Source organism: Chiloscyllium punctatum, chromosome 7 (assembly GCF_047496795.1).
Source record: "Chiloscyllium punctatum isolate Juve2018m chromosome 7, sChiPun1.3, whole genome shotgun sequence".
Lineage (NCBI taxonomy): Eukaryota > Metazoa > Chordata > Chondrichthyes > Orectolobiformes > Hemiscylliidae > Chiloscyllium > Chiloscyllium punctatum.
Window position 1 is genome coordinate 51,929,054 of NC_092745.1, and position 17,604 is coordinate 51,946,657.

At 45.5% G+C, this 17,604-nt stretch overlaps 1 protein-coding gene across 1 annotated transcript in view; it reads left to right on the top strand.

Annotated features, from left to right (window-relative positions):
• Positions 1-14,508: 14,508 nt before the first annotated feature.
• Positions 14,509-17,604, top strand: part of tada1 (transcriptional adaptor 1) — a 72,375-nt gene continuing 69,279 nt past the window's right edge. The window contains exon 1 of the mRNA XM_072573537.1: positions 14,509-14,692. Within this exon, the coding sequence (XP_072429638.1) occupies positions 14,619-14,692 (74 nt within the window). The 5' untranslated portion in view covers positions 14,509-14,618. The remainder of the gene's footprint in view (positions 14,693-17,604) is intronic.

Genomic DNA, 17,604 nt, shown 5'->3' on the forward strand with positions numbered 1-17,604 from the left:
GGACAGATGTCAGAGGTAGTTTCTTTACTCAGAGAGTAATAAGGGTATGAAATGCTTTGCCTGCAACAGTAGTAGATTCGCCAACTTTAAGTACATTTAAGTCGTCATTGGACAAGCATATAGACGTACATGGAATAGTGTAGGTTAGATCGGCTTCAGATTGGTATGACAGGCCGGCGCAACATCGAGGGCCGAAGGGCCTGTACTGCCCTGTGATGTTCTATGTAATGTTCTATGTTAACTTGGGAGTTCTAGTCCAGGATTTGCTCAAGGTAAATTTGCAGGTTGAATCAGTAGTTGGGAAGGCAAATTCAATGTTAGTATTTATTTTGAGGACTAGAATATAAAAGCAGGGATGAACTTCTGAGGCTCTATAAGGCTCTTGTCAGACTACATTTGGAGTAATGTGTGCAGTTTTGGGCCCCATATCTCAGGAAGGATATACTGGCCCTGGAACATGTTCAGAGGAAGTTCACGAGAATGGTCCCATGAATGTGAAGTTTACATATGTGGAATGTTTGAGGACTGTGGGTCTATACTCAGAGTTTAGAAGGATGAGGGGCAATCCAATTGAAACTTACAGAGTACTGAATGGCCTAGAGAGAGTGAATGTTGGAAAAATGTTTCCATTTGTAGTACAGACAAGGAGCTGAGGGCACAGCCTTAGAGTAAAGGGAAGACCTTTTCGAACAAAAATGAGGAGAAACTTCTTCAGCCAGAGAGTGGTGAATCTATGGAATTCATTACAACAGAAGGCTGTGAAGGCCATGTCATTGAGTGTATTTAAGATTGAGATCAAGAGGTTCTTGATTGTCAAGGGGATCAAGGGTTACGGGAAGAAAGCAGGAAAAGAGAGTTGAGAAACCTATCATCTATGATTGAATGACAGAGCAGACTCAATGGGCTGAATAGCCTAACTTCTGCTCCTATGTCTTATGGTCTTATTATCCCCTTCTCAGAGTCCATTTATTTTTACTTTTACTTTTCCTTTTACTTATCTGGTCCCTGTTGTTGAAACTCTCAGCCACTTACATAAGACCATACGACTCCAGACTGCACTGTTCTGGTGTTACGCTGGCTAACATCCCAACTTCCACCAACCATAAACTTCAGCTGATGAAGGAGCAGTGCTCTGAAACTTTGTGACTTCAAATAAACCTGCTGGACTATAACCTGGTGTTTTGAGACTTCTGACCATAAACTTGAACTCATCCAAAGATTTTCTAACCAGCACCTTATAGGTCGTTCTGCTATAACACAACTGTTGTGTTCATCTGCAACCTTGCGCGATAGAAAACTGTGAGGGAAAATTGCACAGCGGAAAATCAACAGTCGAAAATCACTATATCTGTTCAGTAGGAGGTTTGCAGTGTCCACAACTCATCAATCGCTTTATAGTCAATTCACATGGATGAAACACATGAAACAGCAGAAGAACCTGTACCTTAGCAAGCTTTGAGAAGATTTGTAGCTCAGGTTGAGGTTTTGGATGTAGGTTTGCTCGCTGAGCTGGTAGGTTCATTTCCAGACGTTTCGTTACCTCACCAGGTAACATCTTCAGTGGGTCTCAGGTGAAGCACTGCTGAAAACTCCTGCTTTCTATTTATAAATTTGGGTTTCTTTGGGTTGGTGATGTTATTTCCTGTGGTGATGTTATTTCCTGTGGTGAAGTCACTTCCTGTTCCTTTTGTCAGGGGGTCATAGATGGGGTCTAACTCAATGTGTTTGTCGATAGAGTTCCGGTTGGAATGCCATGCTTCTAGGAATTCTCATGCATGCCTAAGGACACCACTTTGACTGGGACAACACATCCATCCTAGGACAAGCCAAACAAAGACATGTACAAGGATCTGTTTCTAATTTATATTTGGACTCTTCTGTTATTCTGTATTGCCTTACTAATACTTCTCACTTTTTAGTAATTAATAAACTTTCTTTTTTTTGTTTTTTCACAAAAGCCTTATTAAATTCTTTCATTTGGATTGTCATAAAGCCCACGTTTCAATTTCTCATTCTGCCTTAGAAAACCTACAGTGTGGAAGGAGGCCATTTGGCCCATCGAGCCTCCACCGACGCTCTGAAGAGTATCCCATCCAAACCCAGCTCCCTACCCAATCCCCATATTCCTGCATTTCCAAGGTCAATTTACCAAACCTGCATATCTTTGACGATGGGAGGAAACTGGAGCACCATGGAGACAATGTGTGAACTCCATACAGTCACCCAATACAGAATCAAACACAGGTCCCTGGGGCAGTGCTAACTACTGAGCCATTGTGGTACAATATATTACAGTAACTGAAATCTGTTTATGTTTGGGAGAAAGTTATCCATAACGGAAGGATCACTTTTTAAATTAGCCTTGTTGCAATTAATGAGAGAGTGCGTGAATAAAAAAAGGGGAGACAGCACATCCCTTCTCACATAGGAGCTTCAAAGTTTGGGCTATCCAGTCTGAAACTGTAATGAACTGGGCAATGAACTGGGGACGCTTGACCTGATTTGAATCCACAGATGTAACAAAAGAGTTTGAGTGGGGTAAATGATCAATTTGAAATGAATTTTAAAGAGAAAAAAAAAACTGCAAAAGGCTTCCCTGAGTTTGCATTGCTACAGGATGGAAATGTTGACATTCAGTCGAGTGTGTTCCAGGCAAACTTAGGAGAAGTTACATTTGAGAATTTAACAGTTTTGTTGTTCAAATAGTTAGTAGATTTTGCAAGGCACTTAGAGTCATGGAGTTATAGAGATGTACAACATGGAAACAGGCCCTTCAGTCCAATTCATCCATGCTGACCAAATATCCTAAATAAATCTAGTCCCATTTGCCAGCATTTGGCCCATATCCTCCTAAATCCTTCCTATTTGTATACCCATCCAGATCTTTTAAATAGTGTCTGGAAATAAAAGTAAATGATCACCATTCCCCTTTCATTTTACAAGTTTTTTTTAAACTTGAAAGCCTCCGCCTGAGGCAATAACTGTTTGCTATAATGAAATTGGCCCGAAAACCCTTCAAACCCCAGATGTTTTGGAGTCTGTGTCATTTACTCTCTGAAAAAAAGGAGCCAAGGATAACACAGCTGAAAATGTGTTGCTGGAAAAGCGCAGCAGGTCAGGCAGTATCCAAGGAGTAAGAGAATCGACGTTTCGGACATGAGCCCTTCTTCAGGAATGAGGATAGTGTGCCAAGCAGGCTAAGTAACCTTGTTAAAGGAGCAGCTTCGTCACACCTCCCCCCCATTAAAAAAATGAACTTTCAACATCCAAAGATGGCTTCATATTAAAACCCCCTAAAAAAACATTGTTAGTACTTTAAAACACCATACACATTATATTGTGCAAACATGCACAGCTATATTCCGTTTCAGTCTGTTGTGCTCCTGCCACCTAAAGCTTCCATTTCTCACTCAAGTCTTGACAATGTGTCAACAATCCCATTTTCCCACCCTGCCACATGCGCAATTTTCAAACTGAATGGCTATAACGACAAGCTCCATCTAAACAGTCTGGCATTTTTGTCGTTAAATTTCTTCACAAACTTCAATGGATTACGATCAGTGTGTATGATTGTCTTAAATATGTTACTGGTAACATAAATACTGAAATGTTGTGATGCTAAAGCTCAAAGTCTACTTCTCAACAGTCAAATATTTCTGCTGATGAGTGTTCAGCTTCCTGGAGAAATACCCGATAGGTCTTTCTATCTTCTCGTTGTCTTCTTGCAAGAGCACAGAACTGATACTCAAATCACTTGCATCGATAGTCACCTTGAATGGCTTTGTGTAATTAGGTTTGGCTAACACTGGGGCAATGGCTAACACAGCTTTCAGGCTGTCAAATGCCTTCTGACAGTCCACTGTCCACTGAAACTTCTTGCCTTTCATTAGTAATTCTGTGAGTGGTGCAGCCACACTGCTAAAATTTGGTACAAATTTTTAATAAAATCCATTCAATCCCAGGAACTGTAGTACTGTTCTTTTTGTCGAGGAACGGGAAACTCCCCAATTACCTTTGTTTTTGCATCCCATGGGGCCATTTGTCCATGTCCAATAACATGGTCTAGGAAGATGACATGGGCTTTGGTAAATTCACTTTTTAGCCAGGTTTATCACCAAGCCTGCCTTCCAAAGTCGAACGAACAAATCTGATAAATGTCGTAAATGTTCCTTCCATGTGCGACTAAAAATCACCAGGTATTGAGATATATGACACAGTTGGGTAGTGCGGCAATGACCACATTGGTTAGTCTCTGAGGTGTGGCTGACACATTTTTCATAACAAATGGCATGACTCTAAACTGATGCAGTCCATTTGGTGTTACAAAAGCCGAAATTGCCTTCGCCCTTTCTGACAAAGTATCCTCTGAGAAAGTTCAACTTAGAAATATAAGTTGCTTGTCCCACCTTCTCAGTCTTGCAAACACAGGATCGGATATGCATCAGTCTTTGTAACTGCATTGATTTTGCAATAGTCCACACAACCATTGGGTACCATCTAGTTTTGATACCATGCCTGTGGGTGAGCTCCACTCACTGTAACTTACTTTGATTATGTCTTGGAGCATGTGTTCAATGTCCTTTTGAACCTGTGCTGAAAATGTGTTGCTGGAAAAGCGCAGCAGGTCAGGCAGCATCCAAGGAACAGGAGAATCGACGTTTCAGGCATCAGCCCTTCTTCAGGAATGAGGAAAGTGTGTCCAGCAGGCTAAGATAAAAGGTAGGGAGGAGGCACTTAGGGGAGGGGCGTTGGAAGTGCGATTGGTGCGATACGGTTTGTCCGACCAACAAAATTTGGACCCAACCAGGACAATCAGTACCTCCAACAAATCCGAAATACCAGTTCCAAAACCGTACAACCCAGATGGCCTCCTTCTTCAAGGACCGCAATTTCCCCCCAGACGTAGTCGACGATGCTCTCCACCGCATCTCTTCCACTTCCCGCTCCTCCGCCCTTGAGCCCCGCCCCTCCAACCGCCACCAGGACAGAACCCCACTGGTCCTCACCTACCACTCCACCAACCTCCACGTACAGCGTATCATCCGCCGTCATTTCCGCCACCTCCAAACGGACCCCACCACCAGGGACATATTTCCCTTCCCTCCCCTATCGGTGTTCCGAAAAGACCACTCCCTCCGTGACTCCCTCGTCAGGTCCACACCCCCCACCAACCCAACCTCCACTCCCGGCACCTTCCCCTGCAACCGCAAGAAATGCAAAACTTGCGCCCACACCTCCCCCCTTACTTCCCTCCAAGGCCCCAAGGAATACTTCCATATCCGCCACAAATTCACCTGCACCTCCACACACATCATTTATTGCATCCGCTGCACCCGATGTGGCCTCCTCTATATTGGGGAGACAGGCCGCCTACTTGCGGAACATTTCAGAGAACACCTCTGGGACACCCGGACCAACCAACCCAACCACCCTGTAGCTCAACACTTCAACTCCCCCTCCCACTCCACCAAGGACATGCTGGTCCTTGGACTCCTTCATCGCCAGACCATAGCAACACGACGGTTGGAGGAAGAGCGCCTCATCTTCCGCCTAGGAACCCTCCAACCACAAGGGATAAACTCAGTTTTCTCCAGTTTCCTCATTTCCCCTCCCCCCACCTTGTCTCAGTCAAATCCCTCGAACTCAGCACCACCTTCCTAACCTGCAATCTTCTTCCTGACCTCTCCGCCCCCACCCCACTCTGGCCTATCACCCTCACCTTGACCTCCTTCCACCTATGGCATTTCCAACGCCCCTCCCCCAAGTCCCTCCTCCCTACCTTTTATTTTAGCCTGCTGGACACACTTTCCTCATTCCTGAAGAAGGGCTTATGCCCGAAACATCGATTCTCCTGTTCCTTGGATGCTGCCTGACCTGCTGCGCTTTTCCAGCAATACATTTTCAGCTCTGATCTCCAGCATCTGCAGTCCTCACTTTCTCCTTTTGAACCTGTGCCAACTTTAGAGGGTTATGCCTATAAGGATGTTGCTTAATTAGAAAAGCTTCTCCTATATCTACATTATACATAATTAGGTTAGTACATCCTAGCTTATTTTGACATATCTTCCCATATGAAAGTAATAACTCTTTCAAGCCATTTTGATTTTCTTCTGGAAGGTTACTCAATAATTTATCTCAATTTTTGACAACTTGTGCATTGTCCAATTTAATTTGAGGAACGTCCAACTCAGAATCCTCTGATCTTGGTTCTTCCCTCTATGTTGTGATCAATAACACATTCTCCTTTTGCTTTCCTTCCCTATCAAATACTTTTTGAGCATATTCACATGTCACACTCTATGAGACTTATTTTCTATCTGGAGTCCCTATCAAGTAGTCCACCTCACTCAACTTGATAAGGTCCACTAAACCATGCTTTTAAAGGTTAATGTATCTCTGGAAGTAACAGTAACACCTTATCCCTGATAGAAAAATTGCAAGTTTTTGATTTCTTGTCTGCTTTCTGTTTCATTGTATGCTGTGATATTTTTTGATGCTGTCTAGCCAACTCCCCAGTCCTTTTTAATTGTTCCCTAAATTTGACACACAATCCCAATATGTGGTCTGTGAATTCTGACTTAACAATTTCTCCTGAATCAATTTTAACGGTCCTCTCACTTCATGCCCCAAAACTAATTCAAATGGACTGAATTTGGTCGATTCATTTGGTGTATGTCTGAATGCAAAAAGTACAAACAGAATTCCCTCATTCCAATCATCTGGATAGTCTTGACTATAAGCCCTCGACATGGTCTTTAATGTCTGATGTCACCTTTATAGCACTTCCTGCAATTCTGGATGGTACGCAGTAGATTTAAATTGTTTGATTCCTAAGCTGTCCATAACTTCCTTGAATAATTTTGATGTGAAGTTTGACCCTTGATCTGATTGTATCTCTGTCGGTAATCCGTATTCAATGAAAAGGTTGAGTAATTCCTCTACAATCCTTTTACCTGTGATATTGCGTAATGGAACGGCCTCTGGAAATCTTGTCGACAAATTCATTATTGTGAACAAATACTGATTCCCACTTTTTGTTTGAGGTCGGGGACCTAAGCAATCAATTAAGGCTCTTGTAAAGGGTTCCTCAAGTGCAGGAGTAGGTATTAAAGGTGCGGGTTTTATTACTGCCTGTGGTTTTCCAATTACCTGATACGTATGATATGTCTGGCAAAATTCAACCACATCCTTGTGCAGAGGAGGCCAATAAAAATGTATTTGTATTTTAGCTTTTCCTCAATCCTAAATGACCAAGTGATAGCTCATGTGTCACTCGCAACACCTCCATTTTATAACCCATTGACAATATGATTTGATGAACTTTTGCCCATTTCTCATTGGCCTGAATACGTGATGGTCTCTATTTCTTCATTAAGATATACTTTTTACGATAATAACATTCAGGGATACATTCGGATTTTTTTCTGAGTATGCCTTTTGATACAATTGCTTAAAATTTTCGTCTTTCTGTTGTAACTCAGTTAATTTATCTGAGCTAAAGATGTTTGCATTGTCATATATCTGCTCCCAGTTTGTTCCAACCATCTGATCAAACAGGGTCTCTGTTAATTCCACTTCAACTTTCTTATCTGTGCTCTTTGATCTCTCCTGTTTCAGCTGGTGACCTTGTGACCTCGTTACCACACAATCAGGAAACATCGCGGATGTGTCCTGCAATAGTTCAGTTGCCTGAGTTTCTACTGGCTTTTCAACCACGGTAGGCAGCACTCCTACCAGTGAATCAGCTATATTGTTAGCAAGGACAAATTGTGTTCCTGGATCTGAGACTTTTCCAGCACCCCTACCACGACTTCTCCACTCTTCACTGGACACTCTAACCTCACTCTACATAACTGAGCACTTTTTGTTTCACTGAGAATTCCCTTTACTAGTACCTTTTCTGACGATAGTCCTTCAGAAGTACATATCTCCTCATCTTTCAGATTCACATATGAAGAGGATCCTATGTCTCTTAATATTGTAACCTCTTTACCTGCTGCTCCTGGCCTATGCAATAAGTCTTACCTTTGCAGGTATATGGTTAAAACAGATCTGGCACTTCCTCCTTAACCAATCTCCAACCAGGTTGTACATTCTGGTGCAGCTTTCTAGCCTGCACTATGCCAGTCCAACTGGTTTATCCTGTTTTTCTACATCTTGCTTCCCAGCGCTTTTCCTAACCCATCAACATTGTGATTTCATGTGGCTTACTTTATTGCAGTGTAAGCTTTTTAACTTCTCTGTCCCCATAAAGGGTTTCTTTTTTACCCTGTGGTAAGTTATCCTTATGATCTTCATCGAGATAAACCTTTCCCTTTCCATGTGAAGATTTCTCTTTTCCCCAATTTCTATCCCTCTCAGGTTGAAATTGATTCTGGAAGCCAAACTTTGATTTATAAACCAGCTCATAATCATCAACCATTTCAGCTGCTAACCTTGTTGTTTTAACTCTCTGCTCTTCCACATGAGTTCTCACTACTTCAGAAAGTAAATTTTCGAACTCCTGTCTAAGTGCCAATTTCTAAAGTTCAAATTCTCCCTCTTTCTCCCTTTCTCTCTCTCTCCTTTTCTCTCTCTTCTCCTCTGCTTTCCGTTTCACTCTCTTCTTTTTCTCTCTTTCCTTTTCTCTCTCTTCTGCTTTTAATCGCAATTCCTTGTCTTTTGCCTCTAACTCAAACTGCTTAATTTTCAATTGAATTTTAGCCATCTCTAAAGATTCTGATGGTGTTTCCAGCAAATTTAAATACTGAGGTATTACTGTAATTATCTCTCCTTTCCTCATGGGAGGAGGCAGCTCCAACTTCAGCTTATCTGCTCATAGCTTGGCCTTAATCACTTTTTGTAAAACCCCGAAGGACACTTCTTCCACCCCCAGAAAACTCTTAGTGAAAGAGTGAAAGAGCCATTGCTATCCCGAGCATTGTTTAAACCAACCGAATTCAACACCCGGAACAAAAGACATGAACACATACTACTCGCTGCCTTCGAGTCCAACAACTCTAATCCCAGTTTGGAACTACAGAACAAATCCTGGACAAGCCCCCAATCTGTTATGGACCAGGCCAGACCCCCTCAAAACATTTCAAGAATGTAGCCCACACCCTAACTTTGCTAGTTGTTTTAAGCATGTGTAGAGTGGATATTCCAGAGCGAATCAGCTGGTCAAATAACAAAACAGAATTTACTTACAGGACCACTGAATGAAACACAAACAACAGAAAACAGAATACTGAATAACCTAACCTCTCTGAAAACCCAACAGACCATCCCAACTTAATGATGCTGTTCCAAATACTTGCAACAATCCCCATAAACACCCCTTGGCACAAAAGTTAAAATCAAACACAGGTTCTTACAGGATAGAGGCAGAGAGAGTGTGCCAGCCTGGACATGCCTCTGTGTCCAACAGCCTTCCTTTCACACTACTGCTTTAAAAAAATCAGAGTAAAGCTGACTAGGGAGAACTGGCACTCCCCTTTCCTTGTACAAGTGTTTCGTTTAAAACTTGAAAGCCTCTTCCTGAGGCAGTATCTGTTAGCTATAATCAAATTGGCCCTAAAACCCTTAACCCCAGACTTTTCGGAGTCTGTGACATTTATGACCTCTCTGGAAAAAGACAAGGACTGCATGACCTTGTTAAAGGAGCAGCTTTGTCACAAAAGACTCTTCGGTCCATCTCATCCATGCTGACCAAACATCCCAATCTGACCTAGTCCCACTTGCCAGCACTTGATCCATATCCCTGTAAACCTTTCGAATTCATATACCCGTTCAGATCCTTTATAATTGTTGTAATTGTGCCTGCCTCCACTGTTCCTCTGACAGCTCACTCCATGCATGCACCACCCTCCATTTGAAAAAGTTACCTCTCAGGCCTCTTTGTAAAGCCTGCCTCTCTCACCTTAAATCTATGACCTCCAGACAAAGATTTTAAGTTTAGAATTTCCCCTGAAAGCCAGCAAATGCAAAATGTTAAAAGGAGTGGCCAGCAATTTACAGATAGAGACTGAGGCCAATAGAATGGAAGGACATTGTAAACAGACTATCCTCTGATCAGATGAGCTGAATCTTTTTTGGAAGTCTAGAAGAACCCAAGGAGATAATAAATGGACTTCCGTGGTAGCAGCACAACAAGCTGACCCACTGTTAAAAACATCAGCTCCAACTGCTCACCCTGACAGAAGTGGTCTCTGAATGCTGCTACAAGAAGATGCTGATGCAGAAATGGAGACCCCCTCACTGACCTGGAAGTGAGGAATGAGCAGTGATTCCCTCAGGTTCACCGTTACTGCTGAGCTATGGTGGCGAAATATTGTGGCCAGCTGAATAGATTCAAAATCCCAAGTCTGCATTAGCCAGCATTTGAGAGAACTGACCCAATTCTACAGCCAGTATGTTCTGCCCAGAGATCTAGTCAGGCCAAGGTTCCAAATTCGTGTACAAAATATTCCAGGACGTAATGGATGACCTGGCTGTGACATGTGGAGTGCTGGAATGGCACCACTAGACCCTGACAACAATGATCAGGACATATTGCCATGAATATCCACATGATTGGGATAAAGGACTAGACGGTTTTTCTGTTTGCCACATCACACCCAATCAGTGAGTCCACTCGGTTTGCGTTTGAATAATTTATGAGCATCAAGCTCTTGAGCATCGAGTTTAAGAGCCCCTGAAACTAATCAAGGAGAGGACTTTGGAATAGAATGAGGGAGCTCTTGTGGTGTAGTGGTAGTGTCCCTACCTCTGGACGAGGTGGCTTAGGTTCAAGTCCCATTCTCTCCAGAGGTGTGACAGCTAATTCAGGTTGATTCGAGAATATCCAAAACAGAATGAGCAGGGCTCTTGCAGCATAGAGGTAATGTCCTTATCTCTATGCCAGGAGACCCGGGTTCAAATCCAGTCTGCTCCAGAGGTTTAGATTAGATTAGATTACTTAGATTAGATTACTTACAGTGTGGAAACAGGCCCTTCGGCCCAACAAGTCCACACCGCCCCGCCGAAGCGTAACCCACCCATACCCCGACATCTACATCTACCCCTTACCTAACACTACGGGCAATTTAGCATGGCCAATTCACCTGACCTGCACATCTTTGGACTGTGGGAGGAAACTGGAGCACCCGGAGGAAACCCATGCAGACACGGGGAGAACGTGCAAACTCCACACAGTCAGTCGCCTGAGGCGGGAATTGAAACCCGGATCTCTGGCGCTGTGAGGCAGCAGTGCTAACCACTGTGCCACCGTGCCGCCCACTCTGCAATGCCGTCTCTGAGTAGGGTTGATTAAAAAAAAACCTGGAACAGGAGGAAGTCTCCATGGTGGGCCTCAAAGGAGATTCAGAGACTGACCCCCGCTGACTTGTGAAGTGGTCGGAAAACATTTGAAAATCTCCCAAACATTCTGAAACAAAAGGATGAAAGGCTCCTACTACTCGGATGCTGCCTGACCTGCTGTGCTTTTCCAGCACCACATTCTTGATTCTGAAACAAAAGACAGTCAACATGCCAGGGTCTGAACCTTTCAGCCAAGAGTCTACATGTTCATGCTCTACTAATAGCAAGTGAACCCTTAAAGGCCCAGTTCAGAGGCTGGTACAAAGGAGCCAAAAAACCTGGGGACGTGAATATCTGATTGAGGCATTTGATCAGGGAGAAAAGTTAATGCGTAACCAGAGCAGACACATACCTAATAGCCTTGGCTTGCAGACTGCATAGATAAAGCAGCCTGTATTACCAAGATACAGTCAGTTCTTTTATAACGCGATGATTACGTTATAGAAAACTTGCGCTTTAGAAACAGTGCTTGAAGTGTTGGCACTGGAATCATGTTACAGCCAGCACATGTTTTAAAAGTTTGAGCTGAAGAAACCACGTCTGCAATTTGTCAATCATGTTACAGCAAATTCACGTTTATAAAACGCGCGTTATAACATAACGACCTGTAGATTTACTCTAGGGGTACTGACAGATTCCATTGTCTCCATTTGCAAAGGAAATCCTCACCTTTGCATCTCTTGATGGTTCATACCAGAGTCAAATCATTCGATTCGGACTCTGAAATACCCCAGGTACCTTTCAAAGGCTGATGAACAAGATAGTGTCAGCCTTACCTAACTGTTTGGTGGGCCTGGACAACCTCCTAGTGTACAGCAACACCTGGGAATCAGAATTAAAATCTCTTTTGGAAAATACAGTCAGTTGAGCAAAAGATCTATCTTCCAAAGACTGAACCATGAAGGCCAAAGAGGCCTATCCAAGGTATATAACATATTTAGGACATGCATTGTCTGGGCTGCAAATTCAGGAACAGTAGTACAGTCCCCAATTCTACATCAAAACAGGAAACCACCACGTTCTAGGGAATGTGTGGGTTCTACTGATAGTTCATCTAAAACTTCAGCTGCTGACAGAATTTTCCCTCCCCGCTTCCTTTCATCTTTTCCCGTCCTCCTCTTCAGCCTGCCACAGCCCTTCACATAACCCTTCTGGCCTGCACTCAAGTGGCATCCAGCCCGCCACCATTCATCCTCCGAAACCAACAGAGCACCCAGCAAACCTGGGAGAAACAGTCCAGCACACACACCAAACATGGAGCTGAGGTGAATGGTCAGACATTACCTTATTGAATGGCAAATCAGGTTTGAATGAGCCACATGTCTTTCAAAGCAGTGAGTCAACAAAGATCCTATCTGGTCATTCGGATGAACTTTTAAGTGCTGATGCCCTGCCGATATTCAAATAAGGGCAGGACACTCTCCCGAGTGTCCTGGCCAATATTTATCTTACGACTAAAATTAAAAGTCTGGTCATCTAGCTCATTGATATGCTATGGGATTGACCTGTTCCTCAGCAATGACATGGAGGGATTCATAATACCTGGAAGGTGGATGGATTCATAGGGCCATAAGACATAGGAAAAATCAGGCCTTTCAGCCCAACCCCCACTGTCCTGCTTTCTCCCCGTAACCCTATTCTAATTAGGGCAGTAAGTACACTTCAACTAGGACTTTTATGGTTGGGAAGGAGTTCCAAGAGATCTTAATGACAGGGGAGGCATCACATAAATGGACATACTTTCTTTGTAAATGCATACAGATGGCTAGATACTTTCATGATGGTCAATAATATACTCTATATCCCCTATGCTGTTGTGGGGTGTACAGAAAGAACTACTCCAGTTACTGGTATCCATCCAGTTCCACGAATGTTTGAGGAACTTCTGAGAACTCTGGGACTAGATGGAGTTTAGAAGGATGCCCAGGGGATCTAATTGAAACTTACAAAATCCTGAATGGCCTAGACAGAGTGACTGTTGGGAAGACGTTCCCACTGGTAGGAGGGACTAGGAGCTGAGGGCACAGCCTGAGAGTAAAGGGAAGACCCTTCAGAACGGAGATAAGGAGAAACTTTTTCAACCGGGAGAGTGGTGAATCTATGGAATTCATTGCCACTGAAGGATGTGGAGGCCAAGTCACTGTGTATATTTAAGACTGAAATAGGTAGGTTCTTGATTATCAAAGAGATCTAGGGTTACGGGGAGAAAGCAGGACAATGGGGCTGGGCTAAAAGGCCTAATTTTTCCTATGTCTTATGGTCTTATGAATCCTTCCACCTTCCAGGCACCAGGGCTGAACTGGTCCTCCAGGACGGCAGGCACCAGGGATGAACTGGTCCTCCAGGACGGCAGGGGGCGAGACTGAGCTAGGTGTTCCAGGACGGCAGGCAGCAGGGCTGAGCTGGTCCTCCAGGACGGCAGGGGGCGAAGCGGAGCTGGTCCTCCAGGCCGGTACGGGGTGGGGAGAAGCGGAGCTGGGTCCTCCAGTCCGGAAGGGGGCGGGGAGAGGCGGAGCTGGGTCCTCCAGGCCAGTAGGGGGCGGGGGGAAGCGGAGCTGGGTCCTCCAGTCCGGAAGGGGGCGGGGAGAGGCGGAGCTGGGTCCTCCAGTCCGGAAGGGGGCGGGGAGAGGCGGAGCTGGGTCCTCCAGTCCGGAAGGGGGCGGGGAGAGGCGGAGCTGGGTCCTCCAGTCCGGAAGGGGGCGGGGAGAGGCGGAGCTGGGTCCTCCAGTCCGGAAGGGGGCGGGGAGAGGCGGAGCTGGGTCCTCCAGTCCGGAAGGGGGCGGGGAGAAGCGGAGCTGGGTCCTCCAGTCCGGAAGGGGGCGGGGAGAGGCGGAGCTGGGTCCTCCAGTACGGCAGGGGGGCGAGGCGGAGCTGGGTCCTCCAGGACGGCAGGGGGCAAGGCGGAGCTAGTCCTCCAGTCCGGTAGGGGGCGGGGAGAAGCGGAGCTGGGTCCTCCAGTCCGGAAGGGGGCGGGGAGAGGCGGAGCTGGGTCCTCCAGGCCAGTAGGGGGCGGGGAGAAGCGGAGCTGGGTCCTCCAGGACGGCAGGGGGCGGGGAGAGGCGGAGCTGGGTCCTCCAGTACGGCAGGGGGCGGGGAGAGGCGGAGCTGGGTCCTCCAGGACGGCAGGGGGCGAGGCGGAGCTAGTCCTCCAGTCCGGTAGGGGGTGGTGCTGGGATGTCGTCGACGGTGGGTGTCCGCCCGAGCGGGATGGGCCGAGTGATGGTGGGGGTCTGAAGGGGTTGCCGAGGCGGAGGAGAATTCCGGGCCTTTTTGCGGCCATGGCGACTCACGTCAGCGAACTGGAGGCGGCGAAGAAGACGTTGACGGAGGCGTTGGGCGAGAATGTGAAACAGTGAGTGCGGCCTCGGGGGCAGAGTGAGGCGCCTGGGCCTGGGCCTGGGCCTGGGCCTGGGCCTGGGCCTGGGCCTGGGCCATCCGCCCCGCTCCCTGCAGCAGCAGCAGCAGCACAGACAGTGAGGGGCCGGGAGCAGGGGCTGCTTTCCCACATTTACATCCATTCTGTGTACATTAATCTCTTTGGTTGTGAGGGTTGACAGAAGGAGGCGGGGAGTTTTGTTTTGGTCAATGCGAATGTGCACAAATGAAGACATTTTCGTCCCTTTTATTGTGGGGGTGGGGATACACTTACCCACGTTACTGGTCGTTTGGCCCTATCCTTAGTTCTGAAATAGTCAAGAGGCGTATTCTATTAACTTCCGAGAAGACCACTTTCAAAAAATGTTTTTATTTTCAGTGCTCACTAGAGCTCAATAGTTTGTTTCACAGAAAAGTTGCAATCCAGCTAATTGATTTTTCTGGCATATCTCTCTCTCTCTCTCTCTTAGTCTATTTAAATATAAAGTTGTTAACATTGAGGCTCAAAGCTTTGATGTGATATCAAAAACATTCGACTTCCATTCTGGGAAAGAGTTGTCACTGCATTTTTTTAAGCCAAATGCCTTGATTTGGGGCTATCTGCAAACAGGATTGTTCTTGCTTCTGATGGCCGAACAGCATTGAGTTAAAATAGCTGTAGGAACAGTTAAGATTAAATGACTGGAATGTGAGAATGGGCGGCACAGTGGTTAGCACAGACACCCGGGTTCAATTTCCTGCCTCAGGCGACTGTGCAAACTCCACACAGACATTCTCCTCGTGTTTGCGTGGGTTTCCTCCGGGTGCTCCGGTTTCTTCCCACAGTCCAAAAATGTGCAGGTCAGGTGAATTGGCCATGCTAAATTGCCCATAGTTTAAGGTGTAGGTTTGCTCGCTGGTTTCTTTTGCTCCGTGTTTAGGGCTACAAACCAACGGTACACCCATGGGATCTCCACTATCAGGATTCATAGCAGAAGCGGTAATGCAAAGACTACAACAAACAGCCCTAGCAACCATCAACCCAAAATTCTGGGTCCGCTATGTAGATGACACCTTTGTCATCACAAAACGAAACAAGATAGAAGAGACATTTAACATCATCAACAACACCCTCAAAGGCATAAAGTTCACCAAGGAGGAAGAAACCAACAACAAACTCGCATTCCTGGATGTCACAGTCGAAAGAACAGACAACGGAGAACTACAAACCTGCGTATACAGAAAACCGACAAACACTGACCAATACTTAACTACACCAGCAACCATCCCAACGCACACAAACTATGCTGTATCAGAACGCTATTCCAACGAGCCACCACACACTGCAGCACAGACGAACTTTGGAAAACATAGGAGAACCACCTATACAACATATTCAAGAAGAACAGATACTCAAAAAATACAGTCCGCAGATTCCTCAAGAACAAACCACAACAAACAGACCAAACACAGCCAGAAACCCTAACCACCTTACCATACATCAAAGAAGTTTCAGAAATGACAGCCAGACTACTAAGACCCCTCAGAATCCTAGTAGCACACAAACCCACCAACACTCTCAAAACAAAAACTAACAAACTTAAAAGACCCAGTACAACCCAGGGACAAAACCAACGTCGTCTACAAAATTCCATGCAAGGACTGCCACAAACATTACGTAGGAAGAAAGTTAGCCACCAGGATACACACACAACAGCTAGCCACAAAAAGATACGACCCTCTCTCCCTCGTAGCCCTACACACGGAGGAAAAAACCACCATTTCAACTGGGACAAAGCATCTATCCTGGGACAGGCTAAGCAAAGATATGCCAGAGAATTCCTAGAGGCCTGGCACTCCAAGCACAACGCCATAAACAAGCACATAGATCTAGATGCCATCTATCAACTCTTCAGAAAACAAACAGGAAATGACATCACCACAAACCCCAGAAACTCCATCCAGGACAAACATATAAATAGAAAGCAGGAGACAACAGCTTCACTTCACTTGGAGGTCGTCACTGATGATGTTACCTAGCCAGGTAATGAAACATCTGGATATCAAACCTACACCCTAAACCTCAACCTGAGCTACAAACCTTGCAAAAATTGCCCGTAGTGTTAGGTGAAGGGGTAAATGTAGGGGAATGGGTCTGGGTTGGTTGCGCTTCGGCAGGTTGGTGTGGACTTTTTGGGTCGAAGGGCCTGTTTCCACACTGTAAGTAATCTAATCTAGCAATGGCAGGTCTCCTGCAGAACTGAAAGGATAGGAAGTGGGATGGGGGGGAGGGGAGACATAAAAACAATCTGAAAGAAAAGGAAGAAATGTTCGCCATTTAAAGGTGTTGAACTCTCTAAGTCCAGAAGACTGTAAAGTGTCTAGTCTGAAGATGAGATGCCGTTCCTCTAATTTGCAATGTGATTCACTGGGACAGTGCAGCGTGCTGACGGCAGACATGTGGCATGTGAGCAGGACACTGTTAAAATGACCGGCTAAAGGAAAGTTGGGATCCTGCTTACGCACAAACTAGAGGTGTTCTGCAAAGTGGTCATCCAGTCCCCGTTTGGTTTCTCCAATGTAGAATATGCCATATTGGGTGTAACAAATATATTGCACAAGATTGAGGAAGGTACAGGTGAAATGTTTCACCTGGAAAGACTGTCTGGGCCCTTGGGTGGTGAGCAGGGAGGAGGTGGTGTGGCAGGTGCTGCACCTTCTGCAGTTACTTGGGAACGTGCCATGGAGTGGGGGAATAGTGTTGGTGGTTCTGGAATAGACTAGGGTGTCTTGGAATGATCCCTATGAAATGCAGATGGGGGAGTGAGGGGAAGATGTGTTTAGTGGTGGCGTTCTGCTGGAGTTGTCTCAAATGGTGAAGATGATCTTCTGAATGCGGAGGCTGTTGTG